The following is a 23,993-nucleotide window of genomic DNA, read 5'->3' as shown; positions in this document are numbered from 1 at the left end:
TCATTCCGTTATTTTGAGAACTCCTAAATATAGTGTATGAAACAAGAGGCTTGATGAGCTAATAGTAATATTTAAAGACACAAACACAGTCCCTGATTGCAGGATATACGTAATACGTGCATGACATTCTTGAGTTTTGGCCGACCAGATTATATTCACTTTAACAAAAAGGATCTCTATCATGATTGGCGGAGAGTGGAGACCAATAATCTTTACAACTAAAGCAAAAATTAATAATAAAGATGCCTCAATTTCTCAACCGATTGATTGTTAAGGATTGTGATATAGGAGTGGAGCCTTCACATTAGTTTTTTATTTTATGTGTTGCAATCATAATCTTTTATACGTGTTGGAGAAAATGATCATTTGTCTCTTCTTTACATTAAATTCTATAAGGTATATAGATTGTGCACTCAGGCTTAAAAAAGGAAGAACGATTGTCAAGCTTTAAGACCAGATACTAGAGGATATCAATCATCTGCTAATAGATAAATATATTTTCTTGACCATATTCACTAGACCCATAAATAAGCTCATTAATGCAAAGCCTACTAAAGCTTCAACTCATATCTTTAACCATATGCTTGTTCACTAGCATCTACTTTGATCTGCAGAAGAGGTTGTTTGTGAAAGAAAATGAAGTTTGGAAAGGAGTTTGCGTCACAGATGGTGCAGGAATGGCAAGAAGCATACATGGACTACAACTATCTCAAAACAGTCTTGAAAGATATCCTGCAGTTCAAAAAGAGAAACCCATCAACACCAAAGGCATCAACCTCACGAGGGTCTTTGCAGAGAAGGGTGTCCCTCTATAGAGCTTTTAGTGGGCTTACTAGCCGGCACAGAAGCTCTCCCAAGAAGAACGAAGATGAAGTAATTCTAGTTAATGCAGTAGTGCAGCAGCAAGAGGAGTCGTCTGAAAGGCACTACCAAACCATGTTCCTTATGAGCTCGGAAATAGGGGGAGAGTATGAGCTTGTGTTTTTTAGGAGGCTTGATGATGAGTTTAATAAAGTCATCAACTTTTATAGGAAGAAGGTGGAGGCAGTGATGGAGGAGGCAAATGAATTGACCAAGCAGATGGATGTTTTGATTGCTCTACGAATAAAGGTAGATGATCCAGTGATGGAATTTAATGGATCTGATCCAAGAAATATTTCCAGCAACGGGGCATCCTCACCTTCAGCCACGGCTGCTCATTCCATAAATGGAAGAAAACCTGGTAAGAGGAATCAATATTCTGTGACCAGATATGTATTTATTTTCATTTTCCTGCATTTTTGGTCAAGTAGTTAACACAAAGTATATTAGGGGTATGGTTGGCTACCAATCACATATCCCAAATCCCACAAAAGTGGGAGTTTTGTGCACGGGATATAACCTTAGTCCTTAGTTAAAACAAGTATGCTCATCCTAAAAAAAGAGATATTCTATTAATTAGTATAGCAAATGCTTATAAATTTGGGATAGTTATTTGAATTAGATTAAAGATTACTTTTTGATAATTTAAATTTCTTGCACACCTTTAAAATTCCACATTGTTTCCAATGTAAAGGACTGTCTCATATGGATGCGATTCAAGAAGTTGAGATGAGCAGTGAAGGACATTTAGAAGATGAAGAAAAACAAGAAGACCATATAGAAAAGGCTTGTGAGCATAGCAAGTCCAAAGGAAACAAGGAGGAGATAAAGGGCTTTAGACCAGCTTCATTAGACATTTTGAATCATGTAAAGATCAATGTCACACCTGAAACTCCAGTGTCTACCTTGAAAGGCATCCTCATGAGTTCAAATTCAGACTTTTCATTCAGCAGGAAAGAGCTAAGGAAAGCAGAACAACAAATGACACAGGCTTTTATTGAATTCTACCAAAAGCTAAGACTTCTGAAAAGCTATTGGTATTATGGCTTTCTTCAAATCTTATATGATTAACCACAATGTGAATTTTCTTTTCAATGCTCTTAGTTGAGCTTAACTGACCCTATTGTTAATGAATGTGACAGCTTCTTGAATCAATTGGCTTTTTCAAAGATTATGAAGAAGTATGACAAGGTCTAATAAATTTATGTTTCTAGCTCATCAATCCATGACTGCAAGCTTTTTACTTTGATCATACTAACTTTATTAGCACAGATCACTTCAAGGAATGCGTCAAAGACATACATGGAGATGGTGGACAATTCTTATATTGGTAGCTCTGATGAGGTTCGTAATTGTTCAGGAAATTCAGCTTGCATTACTCTAAAGGATTCTATTATGAAGCTTTGCCTTCTTATCCATCTTGTGCCTCCATAGGTTACCAGGCTCATGGAAAGGGTAGAGGTTACCTTTATAAAGCACTTTGCAAATGGAAATCATAGAAAAGGAATGGACACATTAAGACCTAAAGCCAGAAGGGAAAGACATAGAATTACATTTTCCTTAGGTAAGATGTGCTAGCAGAAGAAACTGTGCTATGTACTACAGCGCAAATGCTGTACAGATATTGCAAAGTTAAGGAGGGTTGAGCACATGATATAAAAGAAATTTCCAAAGTTGAAGTAGAAATAGAGGCTTATTTGATTGATCATATTCAAGTGTCTCATTTAATCTCAGAGTAATTAAGTTGAAATTTCATCTGCTTCCTTTAATGTTTTAGTATGTGATATCGAGTTCCAAAGCTGTTCAATGGCCTCTGCATATTTTTTTCCCTTTATTTTGAATGAAAAATAGAGATTAGCCATCATGTATACAACAAAAAAGCCATGGTCTCAAACTGTAGGGTTGGCTACTGATTTTTCAATCAATTAGATGTTGTCTATGCTTGTCAAAAATCCAATCTATATAAAATCTGCTTACATGTTAAAAAACTGCAGGTTTCTTCTCTGGCTGCTCACTTGCACTTGTAATAGCCATCATTGTGCTTGTACATGCAAGAGATATCATGAAGAACGAGGGGCGTACTCAGTATATGGAAAACATGTTTCCTCTTTACAGGTAAGTTCCAGGCCTTTGAAAACAGTTATTCTCATATTGTATTTAGAGAAAATGTTCCCCTATACAAACCATTTTGTTTTTTTTTTTCTTTTATGTCTATTGATTTTTATTTATATGACATTCGTTCCTTTGTTTGCTTTTAAACTTTTAGTAGCTTTCTCCTAAAGTTGCATACTGACATTATTTGGTATACTAAGTTTGGTGCACCTTTTTGCAGTTTGTTTGGATTTATTGTCCTACATATGCTCATGCACTCCGCAAACTTATACTTCTGGAGGCGTTATAGAATCAATTATGCATTTATTTTTGGCTTTAAGCAAGGAAGAGATTTAGGTTACAGAGAAGTATTTCTTCTTAGTTCAGGTCTTGCTGTATTGGCATTGGCTGGAGTAATCTCAAATTTAGATATGGAGATGGACCCGAGAACTAAAAGTTTCAGAGCCTTAACTGAATTAGTTCCTTTAGGCCTACTTACTGTAAGAGTGCACAACCTTTATAATCAAACTTTTCATATAACAAGATTTACCCTGATGAGTTTGAACTATTGATCCATCTTTGCAGGCTGTGCTTCTTATAATATTGTGTCCTATCAATATCATTTTCCGTTCAAGTCGCTTCTTCCTCATCCAATCTACATTACACTGTCTTTGTGCTCCTCTTTACAAGGTAGTAGGGATAAGAATTTCTGCACAGACATATCATTCACATCCATCAAAATAAAAACAAAAATTTATTCTTCTCTTTTTCCATCTGAAGGTTACCTTTCCAGATTTTTTCTTGGCAGACCAGCTGACTAGCCAGGTTAGGCATCAGGCTTAATTTAACATGTTGATACTTGTCGTGCTTTTGAGTTAATTTGTATACTTGGTGAATTATTTCAAGATCAACATCATAAGCAATCCTCCTGATTAATATTTTGCCCTTCAATCTTGGAACTTTGTGACAAAGCACATAGATTTGGATAGCAACTGTCTTATCTGATGTATGACTTCTTTTCATAATTAGATCAATCCAAATAAGTCCTTATGATTATTCTTTGGTCTCAACATTTATTTATTACAGATACATATTTTTTTCATCCTAGTTTCCCTTGTAAATGTAATGCAAATCGGCCAAGTTATATGTTGACATTCATGAAGATTTATGTCTTGCTGGCTCCAATTAACACAGTCATATAATTTCAGGTGCAAGCCTTCAGAAGTTTGGAATTTTATGTTTGCTATTATGGTTGGGGTGACTTCAAAAGAAGATCAAATAATTGCAAAGAAAGTGGTGTTTTTCAAACTTTCTATTTCATTGTAGCAATCATTCCATATTCAATCCGTTTCCTTCAGGTAGTGAGGGCAACAACAACACTAGCTGCTAATTTTAGGTTTCCTTGATATGTTGCACATACATCTTTAACACAAATGGCAACAGTTTTGCTCACAAGAGTGTCATGATTTAGAGCCTTCGGCGCTTCGTGGAGGAGAAAGATGCAATGCAAGGGCTTAATGGGTTGAAAATCTTCTTGATACTTATTGCAGTTGCAATGAGGACTACTTATGATTTAAAAAGGGTGATGACTTGGAGGATCATAGCTGCAGTCAGTTCAGGTGTTGCAACAGTGGCTGCTACATATTGGGACATTGTCATAGATTGGGGTCTTTTGCGAAGGAATTCCAAAAATCCATGGCTGAGAGATAAAATCCTTGTGTCAAACAGAAGTGTTTACTTTGTAGCTATGGCAAGTGTATTGCATTTTCATTTGGTTGGGGTGGTAGTTGAAGGAAGAGTCTTAATCCCGTCTTCTTTTTTTTTCTACCAACTTTTGGTAATGTTAACTGCAGGTATTAAATGTATTACTCAGACTCGCTTGGATGCAGTCAGTCTTAGATTTTACAGAAACCCCTTTCTTGCATAGACAAGCCTTGGTTGCGATAGTAGCCTGCTTGGAGATCATTCGTCGTGGCATTTGGAATTTCTTCAGGTATGCTATACTAATTTGTAATATTCAATCCTCTTATTAGTTATTAGCACAAATATAACAACTTGAAAGTAATTACAGCATAGAATAAGGGAGTCTAGCAATTTTGATATACCTCAAGATCCAGAGCACTCTACAAGAGATGCAATGCATATATCTTACATATTTTTTCAAAGTGTTACTGTGCTGATATGCGCTTGTGTAACTCGAGAAGCTTTCTGGCAAGTAATGCTTTCCTTAGCACTGTAGGCATCTAACTAATAAATTGATGTGGCCTAGAATAGAGTGCAGGAAAAAAAAAATGAACTTCATTTTGCCTTTCCCTTGTGTACATAAAAATGAACTATTCTTTGACTTAGTTAAGGTGTTGATGAAGATTAGGTTACTTGTTAAGAAAATCAAACAGCAGATCATGTTGCAGCCACATGCAAATCAGTTAGAATATGCATAAATTCTTTTCTTTAACAGTATATGCATAGCTGAATTGCTTCAGAACTGCTTACAAGACCTGGTTTAAGCGTAGACCTAAACTTGAGCAGCCTAGGGCACATTCCAGGCTCCAAAACCTCCTCATATACTAATGAGAAATTTATGTTGAACCGATCAGATTGGAGAATGAACACTTAAACAATGTTGGGAAGTATCGGGCATTCAAGTCAGTACCACTACCTTTTTACTATGATGACGATGAAGACAAGGACATATAGACATGTACAGAGCAGAAGAAAGATGACGGAAGAACTGAGATCATCATTTTCATATATGTCATTTTTTTTTTCTACTTATTGTTCTTTAGTTCTCTTCTTCTTCTTTTATTTACTTTTTTAAAATTTTGAGTTAAATTGAGATGTTAGATAAGAAATAACAAAAAAAAAAAGAGTATATTGATAGACTCTACTGTCAATACAAATTATTGGGTTTGACTCTACAATATGCAGCACTAACAGTAACTGGATTTGAAGCAAGAATAAATAACTAAGCAATGCTAAGGGCCCAAATATTTCCTTCCATTATAACAAAAGATTAGAATTAGATGACTATTTTTGTTGTTTAAAGCAGATAATCAAACAGCAAACAAGACCATAATCCTAGCTATTCTGATGGATGACTCCTAAAACCACCACTTCTCTTTTTCATTAAGTAGTTGATTGAAATTATTTGAAAAGAGAATAAAGTGGTATAGAAAAAATGAATGGAAAAGGAACCAAGTGGTCTTGGGAAATCCTCTTATCTACAGCCCAGACTGTGTTACTTCAGGGTTTTGCCCTATTAGAAAAGCTGGCTGCTTATGAATGAAAACTCTATTACTTGACTGACCTGCCAACAGCAGATTGTTCAATGTTTTTAAGGATTAAAATTTCAGATAAGGCATAGCTCAAATAATGACCCCCTTACTGTTTCTGGTGGGTTAATTAGTATATGACTATGTTTATGCATGTTCCTGCAAGGAGTTTAAAGAGTTTTTCAGCCACATCGTATGCCCCGATACCTGCCAATGAGGTCTAGCTTAACTGGCACCTCCTCCTCTTGTAAGCACTAGTTGGAGGGTGAGGTTATGAGTTCAAGACCCACTAGATGTGTGTAACTTACTGTACAGTACACCAACCAAGGCATGGGAGAGTGTCGATGTGGTTGGATTTAGACCTTACACATGGAGTGACTGTGAGCAAGGGAGAAGAAATGTTGGCTACAAGATATTATCTTTAGCCTGTGCCAAGGGCGTGATTGTCTTGGGAAGAAAGTAAGATATGCATCTGACATGGGTACTCAAGCATTCACAAAAAGGGAGATAGTGATCTCCTAAGGTCAGCAACTATAGAAACAACCCTCATTGGCTGAGTGCATGTTGGACCACTTCAAGGACACGTGTATCATCTTTAGCACCCTTGATGTCCCCCTCATTTCTCAAAAGTTGTTCCCCATGCAATGGCAAAGTCACCTACCCTCATGCCACAATGTTGATGTTAGTGTTCTCTCTCCAATCACCAAATAGTACCTTAGCTGTAGTAAGGTCCAAAATAAGAAAATGATGACTTGACACTTGTCTTTGTACTCAACCATATTCCTCAGACTCTAAGATAAACATGCAACTGGACTATTAGGGTAAGAACCCAAGTAGATCTTTTGAGAAGAGAGTAGAAAGTTGATAAGGAAGTAAGGTAGAAAACAAAGTCTCTCTTTTAAGGAAGAACATCCTTATTATATAAGAGATACCTCTTTTTCCATACAATACAAAGCTAAACAGAACATGAGTGATTCTCTCTTGCTCAAACCGTGGTTTTTCATTTCTTTCTTAGGGTTTTCCACGTACATCCTTTGTCTACTTTAAATTCTTGCAATCACCTTATTTTTCTCAAGACATTATGATGTCAAAACTTGTATTTTTGTCACTCTTGAGCTTTCTCATTGAGATGTACTGTTAGCTAGCTTATTTACTCTCCCATATAAGTTCAAATTTAACTTGCACGTACACTTACTAATAAATAAAAAGAAATTATGCCCTGTTACCCATTGCTTTTTACCACCATGATTGAGCTCCATAGCTATCCTTGCTATTCCCTGGGACATAGTTGTGGGATCAAACCTCTACAACCCATCACAAAATGAGAGAGAGAGAGAGAGAGATTTTCCTGAGACATCATTGTAGTCCAGGTGTTCTAAGAATAAGATGGACTCAACAAGAGTAGTAAAATGTAAAGATTTAAAAGATTCAGTTTTCAGAGCCCTATAAATCAAACAAGAACTGCACCACGTCAACATCAAAGTTTTAAAATTAAATTTGATGAACGTCAATTTATAGTTTATCAGTTTTCTCCACTAACAAACTTGAGGGGCAAAGGAGTACTTATGGAATAATGTGAGGACTGAGGAATTTCATTATACTGCATGAGGTCAAAAAAGAACATTTTAAAATTATGGTTATTAGGAGGAAAATAAATGAAAGTGAAAAATTAGTGGCCTTTAAGGGATAATAAAGAGAGATTGATGATTAGAGCGGCGGTTGAGGTCTTGGACTGTAGATTGCTTCCATCAGATCCTAAGTAGCAGCACTTTCTTAATACTCAAACTGCCTGTCAATAAAAAATTTGAAAGATAAACCCATCAACAACTGGACTACTTGAGTGTAATTATATGAAGACATCCATATAAAGTATTGAATCTGCCAAATAAAACTTTCAAGATAATGCTAGACATGCGACTAACCCATTCATTTGAATAACAATTTATTTGGCTGTGGAAGTGTGGAACTGATTGTACACATAGCCATGAAGACCTATTTATTCAATTCCAACCTGTTAACTAGAGAAGTCAAAAGAAGATGCGCTACAGCAACCATAGAGACAAAGTTCCTTTTACACAGAATGGGAATCATATTGATCATCCTCCTCATCATTCGGCAAGGAGGCTGATGAGTTTGCAGCAGAGTTTTCAGCAGTTACCACACCTGTACCCTCTTCATCCTGGTTTCTCAAGAAGGCTGAGAATGACAATGGATTGCTGGTGGAGCTTGCTTTTTGAAGGGCTTGTATGGCTCTCATTGCAGCATGTGTGCTACGATATAGATACACAGTTTCCCCTCCAAGAGTTGAGGATGTCTCAGATAAGTTTTTTGTTGCATTACATGGTGGTGGGTTTGATTGGTCTTGTGTACTAGGATTAGATTCAATAATTTCCGCTTCCAATGGGAATAGGAGCTCAAGATTTGCCTCACACTCATGGACTAATCTTGTAATATGTTCTGTAGTAAAGAAAGGTTGACGAACGGCAAGTTGGGCAAAAGGTAGACGTAACAGGCCCCCAGTTCGTTTCTCATACTTCTTCAAAATCTTAACTAGCCCTAATGAAGCAGAAGAAAGGAAATGGATTTAGAAAGTGACAAAAGTATATACTTTTAGCAGCATCATGTCCCCAATAAATAGCAACAAATCCCTTACCAAATGTTGAATAAATGAAGAACAGTGCTACATACTTGGCCAGTTAAATTTAGAATAGGAGAATAAATGAAGCAAATGTTGTACCTGCAAAATTTAAGGAGCTATAATTTTTTAGAAGCACCATTTCCCCATGAATGGTTACGAAGTCCTTCCGAATCTCCATCATTTCTTCACTAAATTCACTCTCTGATGTAAAAACTCCGCCTTTGCTGCTCTTCTCCTTAAGTCGCTCTATTCTTTCCTTCAGTTCCTATTAAAAAATTGCAAATAAGAATCAATGAAGAACAGTGCTACATACTTGGATGATACATTGCCATTCTGATATGAAAACAGCAATATAAATAACATCCCATAGGATTCTCCAGTGACCAGTTGGCTCCCATATAAATAACTACATTGCAGACTTAAATCTATTATAGTGTCTGATACAGACAAAGCATGAGACTATCACTTTATCACTAGAAAAAAAAAATTCAACCAATTTAATGGGGCACTTGCAAAATTTTAGGGCAGTAATAAGGTAGTGGCACTGCCATATGGCCATCACAGCCACCGGAGCCCATTCTACACCTTGAACAATGATAAACAATATCATCATGTGTGACAAAGATGGGGAATGTGTGGGCAGTGGTCATGACAATGATAAGTCACACGTGATTTTGAGTTAGTAGGCAAAAAATTGCATGAGAAGAGTCACAACCTGGAGTCTGTCCAAACCCAAGAACATAAATTAAGGACCCATTTTGAAGATACTATTGATCCCCAATTATCCTATTTAAGACAAGTACAAGTACACTAGTTTCTATGGTTCCTAGGAAGATAGTTTTTGAACTAATTCTTGTTATTCATTAGATGATGAAGAAATAAAGATTGTTAAGGGGGAGGGGTGTTTGGAAAACCAGAAAACTAGTTTAGTTCTGACAAAATTCAATTTTAAACTAGTGTTGTTTTATATCCAAATTACCCAGACTGAAGTTAGAACCTTTTTGGGTTAACATTTAGTTTGTCTAAATTCAGTTTAAAACTTATTTATCTGGGGTAGACTATATATTGTAGTTAACTCTTTTAACAGACGAGTGTGTTTACATGCATGTGCATTAAATAAATACATATTGAACAGCTGCTCACTGATTTGTGCTAAATATATCAGATCACAACTAATTCACTGATTTTCCCTAATTGAGTGGATCATCCATCAAATTTGAGTTGAATTGATTCTCAGGGAATGGGTATCAAATATAAATTCATGGGTTACAAATAGGACCATCTGAGGAAATCCTATTTTAGTTACTGTTGATAATGGAGGTCGGGCATTTTTGAGAATAATGGTCCAACCAGAAGCTATGAAGAAGATTATTATTACCAGTGGCGCTTTGATAAACTTCTTGATATTTCAAAGGTGTGTTAGGCATGTCATAGAACCAGGCCAGCTAGAAATAATACAATAGATTTAATTGTTTTTGAAAAAAAAAAGTTGCTCAAAGAACTGGTTCTAAATTTTACACCTTTTCATTCAAAATTGGACTAGATATATTTCCCAAAAAAAAAGGGTTTTAAAGTTGGTTTTTTTAGATACACATAATCTCCATTATTTTAATTTTCGGTTTTTTTTTTTTTTTACATGCATACTCCTTTCAAGAATTAACAAATTTTATTAAATCAAGAGAAAGCCATAGCCCAAGCACACAGGAAGAACACAATAGGTACACCCATAATTAAGTAATAAAGTTGCAATGATCAACCAAATCTAATAAGTTCAAAAAAGAAAACAATCCTGATGCTACCATTTATTTAAACAAGCATCTGAGAAGCATCAATTTCAGATCCAATAGAGTTCGTTCCTATAAAATAAAAAAAAATACAAGAATTCCTTCCTGCCAAATGCACTACATTAAACAATAAGGAATCACCTTCCAAATTTATAAGCACCAGTGTCGACTAAAACCACCTTGCCAACAAGCAAACAACTCAATTACTCCTTTAGGCATAACCCATTGAACTCCCAAAAAGGCTAAAAACCATAGTCCACAACTATCAGACAATAGAACAATGAAGAAGTAAATTATCAACCGTTTCTCCATTCCCCTTGCACATGCAACACCATTTTACCATGATAATATGTCTTTTCCTCAAGTTGTTATAGTTAAGATTCTCCCAATGCTACAGCCAACAAGAAGGATGCAACTCTTATTGGAACTTTGGCTTTCCAATGCTTTTATAGGGAAAAATCACTTCGCCAATCGGGACTAAAGCTTTATAGTAGGATTTAACCTCAAGCCCCTTTGTTTAGATGGGATCCAACAAAACTTATACTCTCCACTGCCTCTCACTAAAGTTGAGTAAATTAGGTCCAAGAAAGAAAATAAAGACTCCAACTCCAGTCTTGAACTGTTTTGATAAAATTCAAAGCTCAGTGTACACTGCCATTACAAAATTGCATACGATCGGTTACTGAAGTGTCCCTATTACACGTAAGGTAAAACAGTTCCAGAAAAGCCTCCTTTCTTTACAACCCATCTTACACATGTATTACTTGATTTGATAGGTTTTCAATAAATCACACAACAATCAACTCTCTCCTTCATCCATGTTACTCTAATTCTATGCATAATAACTTCTCCAATCATCCCCATCTCACAAATAACTAAGATGACAAAGGTGGTCACATTCAAATACCTTTTTCTTCCATTTACATTCCAGACAATATACTCCTGCCCAGCTCATCCTAAAACCCTTTAGACTTTGTTGAAGACTTGTACCTCCCAATTAGTTTTTTACAGCATCAGGGAGTGCATAATTTAAGTTTTCAGTTACCAACTTAAATGGGGTCAAGTTTTCTACACACTTCAACAATCCAACATTTGATGATACTAATCAGTTATAACGTAAAACCTGCAAGTCTCAATTACCCATTAAAATTGGAAGACACATATATATACATTTAGCTCTATATATTGGTATATATATTTGCAAATCCCAATCACCTATTTCAATTACAAGGCACATACATACATGTAACTTATAGCTACAACATACAAGGACAGAACTAGGTGGAAAGGTTGGGGGTGAAATTCTGTTAATACCTTATAATTTCCATAAATCTAATAAAAAACAATCTTTAAATTCAACCATTCAAGATGTTGAAACTTTCATGGAAGGCAAAAGTAGCTCATGATTAAGAATAATGCTATAAGTACATTACAGAGACAATACAAACATACCATCACATTCAATTTTTTTTCTCTTCTTTTTGCAATAAAAATTGAGTCTTTAAAGAACAATTTTTCATTACGCTTTATACAATATGTACTATTACATAAAGCATAAAGTTTTTTCATTTACACAATTTCCAACTAAACAGACATACATGTAAATGTAATATGCGTACATATATAGAGTTCAATTATGTTTCCAAGAAAAAATTCTTAGATTCTGCCACTGCCAACACATATATAACTACAAAGTATACACATGAAAACAAAAGAAAAAGAACGAAAATGACCAAACCTGAAAGCGGATGACAAACTCTTCCTCTTTATCAACATAGAAATCGTTGAACTTTTCAAGCTCTTCATTGAGAATCTTGATAAACCATTCCTGGAGGTCCACCAAGGTTGGGAGGTGGTTATTAAGGCCATCCATACTATTAATATTATTATTATTATTATTGTTATCATCATCATCATCATGGTGATAATTTTGATGAAGATTGAAATCTGGGGTGGGATTTGGAAAGTGCTTGAGGAGCTTCTTGAGGTGCTTATAGCACAAAAACTTGTCCCTCCACTCTGGAAGAGTTTCCTCCAGGTGGGTCTTGAATTCTTTCCCAAATTTCATCGTATATCTCTCTGAATTCTGAGAGCTGTAAATTCTGTAATTATGGTATATGTGTTTCTTCTGAGTTCGGAGACAGGAGTGTGTTGTGTTTTGATTGTTCTATTCTATGTTGTTGGGCCTTTAAAGCGTGTGGTGTAAAAAAAAAAGTGAATTAAACAGGAGGCCGAAAGGGGTGAGATGGAATTTTGGAATATTGTGGAAGTGGAAGTGGAAGTGGAAGTGATGCATATTTTTTTTTTAAGTGGAAGTGATGCATATCGATGAAAACTAAGATAATTTTTTAATGTACTTTTAACTTTTCAACACACAAGACAGGACGCGGAGCATGGGAAGTATCATCTCAAATCTTTGCTATGATTTGCTAGGCTGCTACAAGTGCAAGTACTATTGTAATTGTTTTTGGTATATTTGGATGGACTTGGTGTTTTGGAATATCGTCTCATCATGTCCATTCCTATCATAGGATTTGGAACCTTTGTTTTCTTCATTTAATTTTCTTTTTATGTGATTTGTGCTTGGTGGACCACAAACAAGGAATGGAAAGATCCACAGCGTGGAGCAAATGTTTTAAGCAATTTGCAAAAGTTTCTCAAGTAAAAAAAAAAAAAAAAGGAATTTGGTAATAGCAATGACGGTTAAACAACTACTTTCTACAATCTTTTTCCCAATTTAGTAAGGTGCTAGACTGCTAGTTACGTCACTTCTATATGTTTTGTAATCATTTTTATTGTTCAATAATCACAATATATATCACATTTAACAATTTTTTAAAAAATTAGTAAAGAATGTGTCCTTATATTACTATTTTCAAATATGTTGTGGCTTTCAGAGTTTAGACTTTTCTTTTTTATAGAATGATGAGTGCCTTCTAAATATTTTTTTGGCATATTATTTGGGGGTGATTGTTCATTGCACAATGAATGATGACACACAAATGGCAAATTGCTCTACATAAGAGGCAAAAGTCAAATAAAAATGAGTAAACTACATGTTCAGTTATTGTCTTTTACTTTACGGAAAATTCTAGGTATTCCTAGAACACAAAAAAATGGTGCTTCTTCCTCTTACAATCGTGGTAGACCTCATCATGAATTTAATGAGTAGACCTCATCATAAGTGTGAGAGAAGAGAGCACCATTCTCCGTACTCCGGGAGCACTTAAGAATTACTTGTCTTTTACACCATACTTTAATTTGGCCTCTAACCTTTCAATTGTGTCAATTTTGTCTCTAATTTTTCAGTGTTGTGTCGATTTAGTCACTACTATTATCTCTTTGATGAAAATTGCCAACGTGACAAACGACAAAAAAAAAAAGTTTTCCGTTGATATAGCACTAAACTAATTTTTTTTTTTTTTTGGTCATTAATCACGTCAGCAATTTCCATCAAAGAAATAATGGTAGTAACTAAATTGACACAACACTGAAATGCTAGATGCCAAATTGGCACAACTGAAATGTTAAGGACCAGATTGAAATATGGTGTAAAATATAAGGACCAAATGCGTAATTTACCCAATAAAAATATTCCAAAATTAAGTACATTTCTTTAAGTGCTTAATGTTGATGTTTATTGTAAGTTCTCTAATCAATCAATCAATATATATATAAAAGCAGAGACCTCATGTGAAAGTGCATGAGGTTTTGCCACGTGGCACTCTAATATTGCATTTAACATTTTTTACCTTTTTTATTAAGTTTTTTTAACCATTACCCAATAGATCATAGTAACTTATTTTTACCATTATATAAATTTAGCATTTTTTACCTCTTTTTATTAAGTTTTTTTTACTGTTACCCAATAGATCATAGTAACTTCTTTTTACTATTATATAAAATATGGGCTGTTCTTGACAATTAGACTCATTAGACCAAAATTTGTTCACTATAAAATGGACTACCTTTTAAAAGTAAACCAAACCTTACCTTATATATTATGACCCAAGTTTGACCCTTCTCACATGTAAATCAAAGCAAAAACTCTTACCCTCTTACAAACTCTCTTCTTCCTCCTCACGTATAGATGATACTTCTAAAAAATCTCATTATCATGAAATCATGTCTTCATTTTTCCCCAATTTCAATTCAATATGCTTTTGTCTATTAATAATGTTCTATGCAATTTATGCAGACAAATTTCTATCATTGTCCAGTGCAACAAAAATATATATAAATCTTAAGATCCTTGAGGTTGCTGAAATAATTGACAAATGCATATTTCTAAAATTTATAATAACAAAAAAGTCTAATAAATATCATATACTTTCTCACAAAATGCCATTAACTTAATATTTTCTTTAAAAAAACTCAATGATAGGAATGGTAAAAAGCATGATCCTATACAAGAAAAACCAAAAATACATGCAAGACAATTTTCATAGGAGGATTTATCTTTAAATAATATGAAGACAATAGTAAAGATAAAATGCATTGAATGAGATCCTAAGAAACAGGTTTGTTAATAATTTCCAATTATAGTCATCATTTACGTAAAACAATAATAATACATCATATTATTTACATTAAAAAAATAATGCATATTAATTTCAAAGTTCTTTGCAAGATGTGAACTGCTAAGGTATTGCAATAATAAGTAACATTGATACAACAATAGGTTGGTATTACATTTTGTGAGTACTTTATGAAAGCAATGTCAAATCACAAGCAAAATCATTTTGGTGTGCAAAATGTGAAACAAAAATAAATATTTCTATCCCAAAGTTAGAAGCACTCACATTAACTACATACTCTCCAAATATTTATAATATATTTATCTCACTATAACTACTATATATATACAATTGCAAACTACTTTAAATACATGATTAAAATTGAAGTTTTTGATGCAACTAACAAAACAAATTTTGTGATATTTGATCGAGATGCAGAGAAAATCCTAAATGAATCTACAAGAGATCTTGCTGAAAAATAAACTGAGGTATTACTTATTTAAATTATTGTAAAAATATTGATATTGGAGAACGAATCCCACGTGATTTGAAAAAAAAATTAGGAAAAAAATAGATTTCTCTACTTCATTTGAATGAATTCAATCTATAGGATGGTTTTGAAAATTATATAGTTGCTAAGATTTTTGATGCACTTTCAAATGATAAAAATATATGGAAGAAAAAAAAAATACACAATTCAATATGTTATATTAATTCTTTTTACTGCACTATTTGAAAATTAACAAAAAAAAAATTTACAAAAAACTGTAACATCATTGAAATTTAATATAAAAACAAATACTATGAAAAATCTTAGCGACAAAATGATGAAAGCTCAAAAATTGAACAAATATGGATGAACTAAACTTCAAACGTTGAAGATGGAGAAACTGATGATGATAACAAGTATCACCATACTGCAATAACAAAGATTGAAGAAACAAAAACAAAAACAAAAAAGATTTCGTAATGAAGCTTTTTATTACATCATATAATAAAAATCAGTAATATAGAATGAATTAATATGCTTTTATCAACTTTTATTATACAATATTACTTCAAGTTGTTTTAATTATTGCTCATTACTTTAACAAAATAATTATAACAGATATATGTGTGCAATTTGTAATTGTTACTTTTTATGATGAACTCATTATTAACAAAGTTTTATAATAAATATGCTATAATATATGTATATATAATATTTTCTAAAAACAAATTTACATAAAACATTACAACAGTATCCGTGCATCGCACGGAAAGCTTACTAGTTAATTTAATCATATGTTAAGATTGGTCAATGCTATAACACTATTTTTAAATGCCTCTTTGGCATTGAGAGATTGTGATTAAGAAAGTCTTGAATATGAATAGTCTTTGATCAGTCTTAAAAAGCCCATTTGGAATAAGCAAACAAGTACAAGAATATAAAAGAGGAAGGGTGTCATTCAACAAGGCCATGAATATGTCACTTTAGAACAAAGTAAGAGGCTATGAACGATGAAGTTAATTCCATAAAGGCAAGGCTTGCATCGAATAATAAGACATATACAATTAATGTACCCTCGAGTTTCTACGACTTTATCAGAATCACCAAGCAATTCCTTTCAAGAAATTTTCAAGAGGTGCTCTTTTTAATATTCCATACCCGTAAGTCTTGGGTATTTTCTCTTAGGATGCTGAAGAAACTTCTAATATTCCCTTAAGTTGTTGTTAGAATTTAGAGTTTGGTGTTTCTGTGTGCTTCCTTTTGACTATGTTTGTATGCGTTGACTAGAGCTAATGAAATTCTTATTTAATGGTTCAAATTGAATGTTACAAATCTAAAAATGTATCTAATACTATGTTATGTGATGTATTATGTACACTCTTTGACTTGGTCTGGGTTTCTAATGATAAGAGATCCAACTAAAAGCTTAAGACATTTTCATCCATTTTCATCTATTGAGCTTAATTTAATGTTCACTGATGGAGACAAAAACCATTTCCCCTTGATTGAGCCTAAGTGCCCATTTGATTGTTCCTTGAAATTCAAATTAAAATTTAAGGAAAATAATTGGACTGTTATTAATTGCTATTGAGAAGGATGTGTGGACTGTGGAGTAGCATATGTGGCCAAATCTAGGGAAGAAAAAGGGATTTTTGTGGGATGCTACAGCACCAGTTTCAAGGACAGCAAAGTAACACAAGGTTTGTAGCAGAAAGAGACGCAGTACTAAGGGTAAAGGAACTTGGTTTTAAAAGAATCATCCTTTGGTAAGAACTAAGAAACAAAGAATTGGAGTTTATTTGGAACTAACACAGGAAACCACTGTGGATTCTCTCAGCACCAAGAAGACCAGAGACATATCCAACAAGTAATTCAAATAGATTTACATGCAGTGCCGGGACTGATACTAAAGGAAACCGAAGCCTTAGCTACAAGCTGTTTCTTAAAACAGTTTTTGCTCCTGTAGGGATGTTTACGAATGCTATGATGTAAAGAGTCTAAAGACTTTTTTTTTTTTTCCTGAATAAATACTTTATTCCTCAACACAAACAGAAGAAATACAAAAAAGTTTGGGCCTGAAACCATCTCTATCTAAAGACTTGGTTATGGTTCAAAGTCAGGTCAAGCAAAAGCTTGTTTGTATTCCTTTGTTTAGCAAACGAGTCAATCTCACTTAACCATTAAACGAGTTAAGTTCAAACATTATAATTTGTTTGTAAAATTTACACAAAAGTCGATTTAACTATATGTAATAGGAAAAAGTTAATAGATGTTCTGAAAATATTGGTTTAAGAAATACTTTTTGAAAATTTTTATCAGAAAAGAGAAAAGTAATTTTTTTACTAGTTTTTATATTTCTCATAAAAGTGGTATCAAATTTTTACTTAAATGGTCCATTAACAAATGCCCAAAGGACATTTGTTAACAAAACCCTATATAATACTATATTTTTATGTGCATGCTTGTCTAAAAATATACATATATAAACTTAGAGCAATAGCATCAATCCTTGAAAAACAGAAAAAGTGCAAACTTTTACACATTTTTACTAAAAAACTACTCACATAATAAGTGGGTTTATAATACTGTGCATATGCAAAAATACTACGATAACAGTGTATATTTACACGATTACTGTAGCTTTTTATTTCATTATTTATATATATTTTCTATCTCCTCTCTCTTTGCCCCTGACTCTCTTTCTCTCTTCCCTAGTTCAACCCAAAACAAATCCAAGCTAAAACCTCATCACAAATCTAAAAACTGAAAACTCAAACAAAACAAACCAATTCAAACAAATCTGAACACTCATCACAAATCCAACTCAAAATCAACCCAAAACAAAACCCAACAAAAAACCAATTTGAATAACCCAAATCAGCCTCAAACCAACGTTGATGTTGTTGTCGCCACTGCCATGATTGAGATAGTGAAGAGTCAAACCTCAAATTTGTCTAAAAATGCTGAAAATGGATTGGGATTGACATGGGCTTATGTCAAAGTGAAGTTTGGAGATTTGTTTATGGAGTTTGCGGGTGAAAAAAGAGGGAAGAAAGAAGAAAAGAAAAGAAAAATGATTGTGTGAGAGAGAGAGTAAAGTGTGTTTTGATAGAAATAATATATATATATATATATATATATATATATATATATATATATATATATATACATACATATAAAATGATTAAAAGAGAGTGTAGTAGATAAACTAATGTGAGTGCTTTGTAAAAATAATAGTTTAAATTTTTTTTTTTAAATAGAGTAGGTTTTATTTTTGTAAAATAGACAAAAAAAAATTTTAGAAGCACCAATGCAAATGCTTTTATGACTTAATTGTATAATGACAATAAATAGTCCATTCTCTTCCCTCCCCCCCCCCCCCCCCAAAAAAATAAAAAAGATCATTCAAGTAATACTTCTTAAATTTGTGAAGGGTTAAAAAAATTGTCACGGATTTACTATATATGGTAAATTAATAAGCTAGCTCGTAAACAAGTTCATGCTTGTTCGACATGAAAATGAATTGAACTTAAACATATAATTTTGTTTTGTGATATGCTCGAGTTCAACTTATGTTCAAAATAAAATTAAACAAACAAGCTTAGACTTTTGATTCTCGACATAACTCAGCTAATTAACAACCCTAAAAAGGATACGTAACAATAAGAGGTAAAATTGCAAACATTATAGATGAAATTTAAGAAAAATTCACCATAATATCAAATGATCGACCACCAGGAACAGAACAGAACATTGCATGATCAAAATCAATTGCAACACCACAAGAAGGTAGATTAAGGAAAATCATTATAAAAAAAGGACATGGGTTATGAGGCCTATAAATCCTGGATCTTTGACAACAAATGATGCAGGTTTAGTCCCTATATGGCTTCCAAAGCCTGAAGTATGTCAGCCTTCAAATCTTCAAAGTCCTCAACCCCAAAGCTAAATCGAACCAGGTTATCCTTAATCCCATACTTGAGCCTTTCTGACTGAGGTAGATCCCTGTTTCAAAAAAATTAAAAACAAGTCAAGTCAAATTGGCTATTGGTTCACTGAGTCATGCATCCAGTATAATCAAGTGCGCGGGCATGGTCCATAGTTGTAGGAAAATATCCCTACACTTCTAAACCCCTAAGACTCTAGAGTACAAAGAATAAAATCTACTTGGGTGCTTACAGCAGAACCATTCCAAATAAAAAATTAGAAAATTCATGTAATGAGGAACTTGAGGGAATACCAGTAAGACATAATTGCTGGCTGATCCACAATGCTCTCACAGCCACCAAAGGATGGGGCAATATATGGGATATTCAGTGAGTCAACGAATTGTATGGTGGTGTTTAGGTCTCCATCAACCTGCATAGTTGAGCAATAGATATTGATAAAAAAAAATTAAAATTAAAAAAAGGTGGCATTACTTAATGGAAGCACATACACTAGAGAGTATATCACCAGTAGTCCACATAATAAAGCAGTTAGCTATGCTCACCTCAAAACTGACCACACCACCAAAACCAGTCATCTGCCGCATGGCAAGTTCATGCTCAGGATGACTTGGCAACCCAGGATAATAGACATGTGCTACCTGTGAATAATACCATTTGATTTTGTCCGTTATCAAAATACCACAGGATGAGAAGCCTAAAAATTAATTTCTAATATTTTAAATCTTTTCTATAACAGCATCATAATAATACATACAGTGATGATTAACATGATGGTGCAAATTTCTAAGGCATGTATTGATGATCATCATCATCAATTAAGGAAAAAAAAAAATTTAAGTTGCTAATTGAGGAGTGATGAGGACAATATTGACTATGGCTTTCAGAAAAATCAGGCTCTAAATTTTGCCAAACATATCTATCAGTACATGTGCAAGATGACACATCCAGACACATATATTGTAGAACACGATAGGGAAGCACAGGCAGGAGTGCAAAATGAGTGATGAAGTTGAAACTCAAGGCCTATGCTAAAGATGCAAAGTCAAAACTTCATAAAATATTCCAGAAACAAAAAAGCCATTGCCAAATTTTTACCAACAGAGGCAATATGATATAAGAATGCTCAAAGGGAAGCAAACAAGTAAACTACAGAACTGAAACTTTAGAAAATTTGTCCAGTTTAGGGATTGGAACAATTTCTGAATAATACATTCTAACAGAACTTTAATTGGGCTAATGTGTTTGTTTAGCTAGACTAGTTGTTGATCTTGGCCAATTTTAGTAGGACTTGATAAGTGAAACTTTTAGATCGGCTTGCATCTTCTCGAGTTGCCTAAGAAACCCGGCGTGATTCCTAGGTGTTGGGCATGGGAATTTTATGATATTGCTAAGGTCATCAAAGCAAAAGGTTAGCAGGAGAATGGTGATGCAATAAAGATTTTGTGATGCTTCATGCTACATAAGGTTGTAGCAACAAAATGTTTGGAATTGGATTTACACAAAATATCAATACCTTAGGATGTGCCTCTAAAAGCTTGGCCATCCGTAGCGCTGTTGAATTCTGCTGCTGTACACGAAGATGCAGTGTCTTCATGCCTCGGAGGATCAGGTATGCGGCATTCTGTTGAGGAAAAGAAAATCATCATCATGAATCTCAAGTTGCATAAGATTTGCAATAGATAAAAGTAAAATCTGCAAATCTTGTGAATGAGTATAGAAGTGTTTAAAACCATAGATCAATCCATGAGATGCTTAATAAAAATGTCTCACCGGGTTGAGAGCACCACCCAAAACATGATGCAAAGTACGAACTTCTGTGACCAACTTCTCAGAACCACTAAGGCAACCCCCAAGTACCTGCAGCAGAAAGAATAATTGTTCAATGCTTAACTTAACAATTATTGACAGCCTAATTGTTTGTGTTTTTTAAACTAAACAGGTAGCCAACACAAGCCAACTTACATCATTGTGGCCCCCAAGGTATTTTGTTGCAGAGTGCAGAACAAGATCGGCCCCTAGGGCCAAGGCCTTTTGGTTGAGCGGTGTTGCAAAGGTACCGTCTATACAGACCAATGCTCCTTTCTTGTGGCAAAGCTCTGAAACCAGCTTAATGTCAACACATCTGAGGAAAGGATTGGTAGGCGACTCTGTGAAGAAAAGAGAAACCTGCATGGAAGTATAATGACACCAAACTTAGAATTACCCGTCATTTCCTAAGTAGTCAATAAAGAACCTTATGAAATCAAGCTAACAGCTATCTCCATTACTGACATTGTTCTCATTCAGTGCAGATTCCAAGGCTCCAACATCTGCAGGGTCAATGACTGTGGCCTGCAGAGGTAATATTTATAATTAAGAACAAAGACGTTGTTGAAGTCTAAATAAAAATAATAGCACCAAAATTCCCTATTCCAACCAATTCTATCGCACTATTCAGGAAACAACAACACTTCCCAAATAAGAACAGCACAAATACTAAGTCTTTCTCATTAAAAATGTCAATAAATGCAGAACGTGTTTCGCAACCTTGAGACAAATTACCAACATCATACAAATATGATAAAACCTAAAGGAGAAAAAACTATACCTTGATCCCCATTTTGGGAAGAAAGTTCTCAATGAAGATCCTAGTCTTCCTATAACAATCTGTCGTTGTAACAAGATGTCCACCAGCAGGAACCAGTGCCATCAACATGACCGTGCTAATGTTCATTCCAGATGACGTTATCATGGTTGATTCAGCCCCCTCGAGCGCACTAAGCACAAGAAAAAATACACACAACACAACCCTCACTAAATCGTTCGATCACACATATGCATTAAATACAACTACACACCAATAAACAAATAAAAACACAAAGACATGCCTTATCTTCTCCTCAAGAACAACCGTGGTCGGATTTCCATACCGCCCATATTCAAAACTTGCCTTGCGTTTCTCCTACACACAAAATCATACACACATACATTAATCCAATCAAACAAAAAATACCCAATAAAAGCCTCCCGTTCCATTTTACTCTCTTGCTACCCCACATTAATAACTAAACTAACAAGTATAGCAAACCACAGCCACACACCTTGAAATCAATGAGCTCAGAAGTCTTCTTAAAGAAGTAAGCAGAAGTATTAACCACAGGAGTTGTAATTGCATCAGTCACTATTCCGCGTCCAAATCTCTCCCCTACACAAACACCCATTTTTTCCTTAATCAAACCCATCCACACACACCCACATACATACATACATACATACATACATACATACATAAACAAAGCATTATTCCCATAAATTTAACATATAGTTAGTACCATTGGGTCAGTTAAACTTTTAAAAAGAATAAAGATTAATTATTTCAAAATGGGAAGCCACAAGTTCAAATCTTTATCATATCTAAATAAAAAGCATTATATATATATATATATAGAGAGAGAGAGAGAGGGGTGTACCGGCATGAATGGCAAGGCTACCATCGCAGCTAAAGATGGAGGGCTTTGGAATAGGCAAAGCCTCTTCCTTGTCTTCAGTCTCCAACGGTAATTCCAAATTCAGATTGGCATTCAGATCTACTTCCTTGCCAACCAAGGCCACGTCGTCACCGATCGGAGCGATCGGCTCGGTGGCGGCGGTGGCGGCGGCGGCGGCTGAAGAAGAGGCCGCCGCCGGGGGAGGGGAAGAGGGGTTGGAGTTGTTGGACCAAGAAGCCGCGACGATCTGAGCGACGCCGATGTTGCTACAATTCCGGCGAGCCTTGGTGCTGAGCTGGCGCACGAAGTTGGGAGGAAAACGAAGGATCGCTCCTTGAGCCGAAGCCGAGTTTAGCTGGCTGCCGAAGAACCGGCTCTGGCTCGGCTTCCTCTGCCATCCTCCGCTGGTTTTTGGCGAGCCAGAGGATTCGGGATCTGAGCGACACTCGAAGAAGGAAGGGAAAACACGGGGACACGAGGACACGGCCATTTTTTTTGTTTACTGATACCGACACGACGCTCTACTTTTCTCTCTCTCTCTCTGAGAATCTTTTCAACTTAGAAATGATATTATAGAGAAAGGCGCAAATGGGTTGGTTTTGGTTGCTATTTATCACTAGTTTCTCTCCAAGAACTATTGAGAGAAGAGCATTGACAGCTACCAATACCAACCATACGCGGTTTTTCTCTCTCCTTTTTCTTTTTTTTTTCTTTTTTTTAGTAACTGCAAATGCTATATAAAATTGTCTAATTTGTGTCAAAACTAACACATGTTATGAGCTGTGAGTGGGAGAGATATAATAGTAAATTCATGTGAAAATATATCTCTATTACTCATAATTTGACATGTGGACGAGCCATGCTACAAATTGTGTCATTTTATATGGCACCGATATTACTCTTTTTTTTAAGTGCCTTTTTTA

The 23,993-nt window shown here is 34.6% G+C and overlaps 3 protein-coding genes across 5 annotated transcripts; 1 reads left to right on the top strand and 2 right to left on the bottom strand.

The window, feature by feature from the left end:
• Positions 1-319: 319 nt before the first annotated feature.
• Positions 320-5,870, top strand: LOC142611955 (phosphate transporter PHO1 homolog 3-like). 3 transcript variants are annotated; one of them, XR_012840135.1, is made up of 13 exons: positions 320-1,222; positions 1,556-1,898; positions 2,004-2,052; positions 2,134-2,205; positions 2,296-2,425; positions 2,856-2,976; positions 3,194-3,452; positions 3,538-3,642; positions 3,733-3,777; positions 4,161-4,310; positions 4,396-4,702; positions 4,806-4,945; positions 5,550-5,870. XR_012840135.1 is itself a non-coding variant. In XM_075784101.1 (13 exons), exons 1-13 carry the CDS (start codon positions 637-639, stop codon positions 5,647-5,649), a joined length of 2,379 nt encoding a protein of 792 aa, XP_075640216.1. In that variant the 5' UTR covers positions 320-636; the 3' UTR covers positions 5,650-5,870. The 3 variants fall into 3 exon arrangements, 2 of the variants coding, with proteins under 2 accessions (XP_075640216.1, XP_075640223.1); XM_075784101.1 differs by having other exon boundaries at positions 4,424-4,702; XM_075784108.1 differs by lacking the exons at positions 4,806-4,945; positions 5,550-5,870 and having other exon boundaries at positions 4,503-4,633.
• A 2,283-nt stretch (positions 5,871-8,153) lies between these two features.
• Positions 8,154-12,857, bottom strand: LOC142605600 (SPX domain-containing protein 4). Its single transcript, XM_075777022.1, has 3 exons — positions 12,385-12,857; positions 8,962-9,127; positions 8,154-8,780 (listed from the first exon to the last, which is right to left on the bottom strand). Exons 1-3 carry the CDS (start codon positions 12,712-12,714, stop codon positions 8,296-8,298), a joined length of 981 nt encoding a protein of 326 aa, XP_075633137.1. The 5' UTR covers positions 12,715-12,857; the 3' UTR covers positions 8,154-8,295.
• A 6,459-nt stretch (positions 12,858-19,316) lies between these two features.
• Positions 19,317-23,726, bottom strand: LOC142611930 (cystathionine gamma-synthase 1, chloroplastic). The gene is made up of 11 exons (XM_075784083.1): positions 23,053-23,726; positions 22,684-22,787; positions 22,471-22,544; positions 22,191-22,359; positions 21,875-21,934; positions 21,566-21,769; positions 21,374-21,460; positions 21,117-21,224; positions 20,146-20,241; positions 19,894-20,012; positions 19,317-19,658 (listed from the first exon to the last, which is right to left on the bottom strand). Exons 1-11 carry the CDS (start codon positions 23,558-23,560, stop codon positions 19,535-19,537), a joined length of 1,653 nt encoding a protein of 550 aa, XP_075640198.1. The 5' UTR covers positions 23,561-23,726; the 3' UTR covers positions 19,317-19,534.
• Between the last annotated feature and the right edge of the window lie 267 nt (positions 23,727-23,993).

Source organism: Castanea sativa, chromosome 1 (assembly GCF_040712315.1).
Source record: "Castanea sativa cultivar Marrone di Chiusa Pesio chromosome 1, ASM4071231v1".
Classification (NCBI taxonomy): Eukaryota; Viridiplantae; Streptophyta; class Magnoliopsida; order Fagales; family Fagaceae; genus Castanea; species Castanea sativa.
Note: the sequence above shows the minus strand (reverse complement) of the source record. Positions and strands in the feature narration are given on the sequence as shown.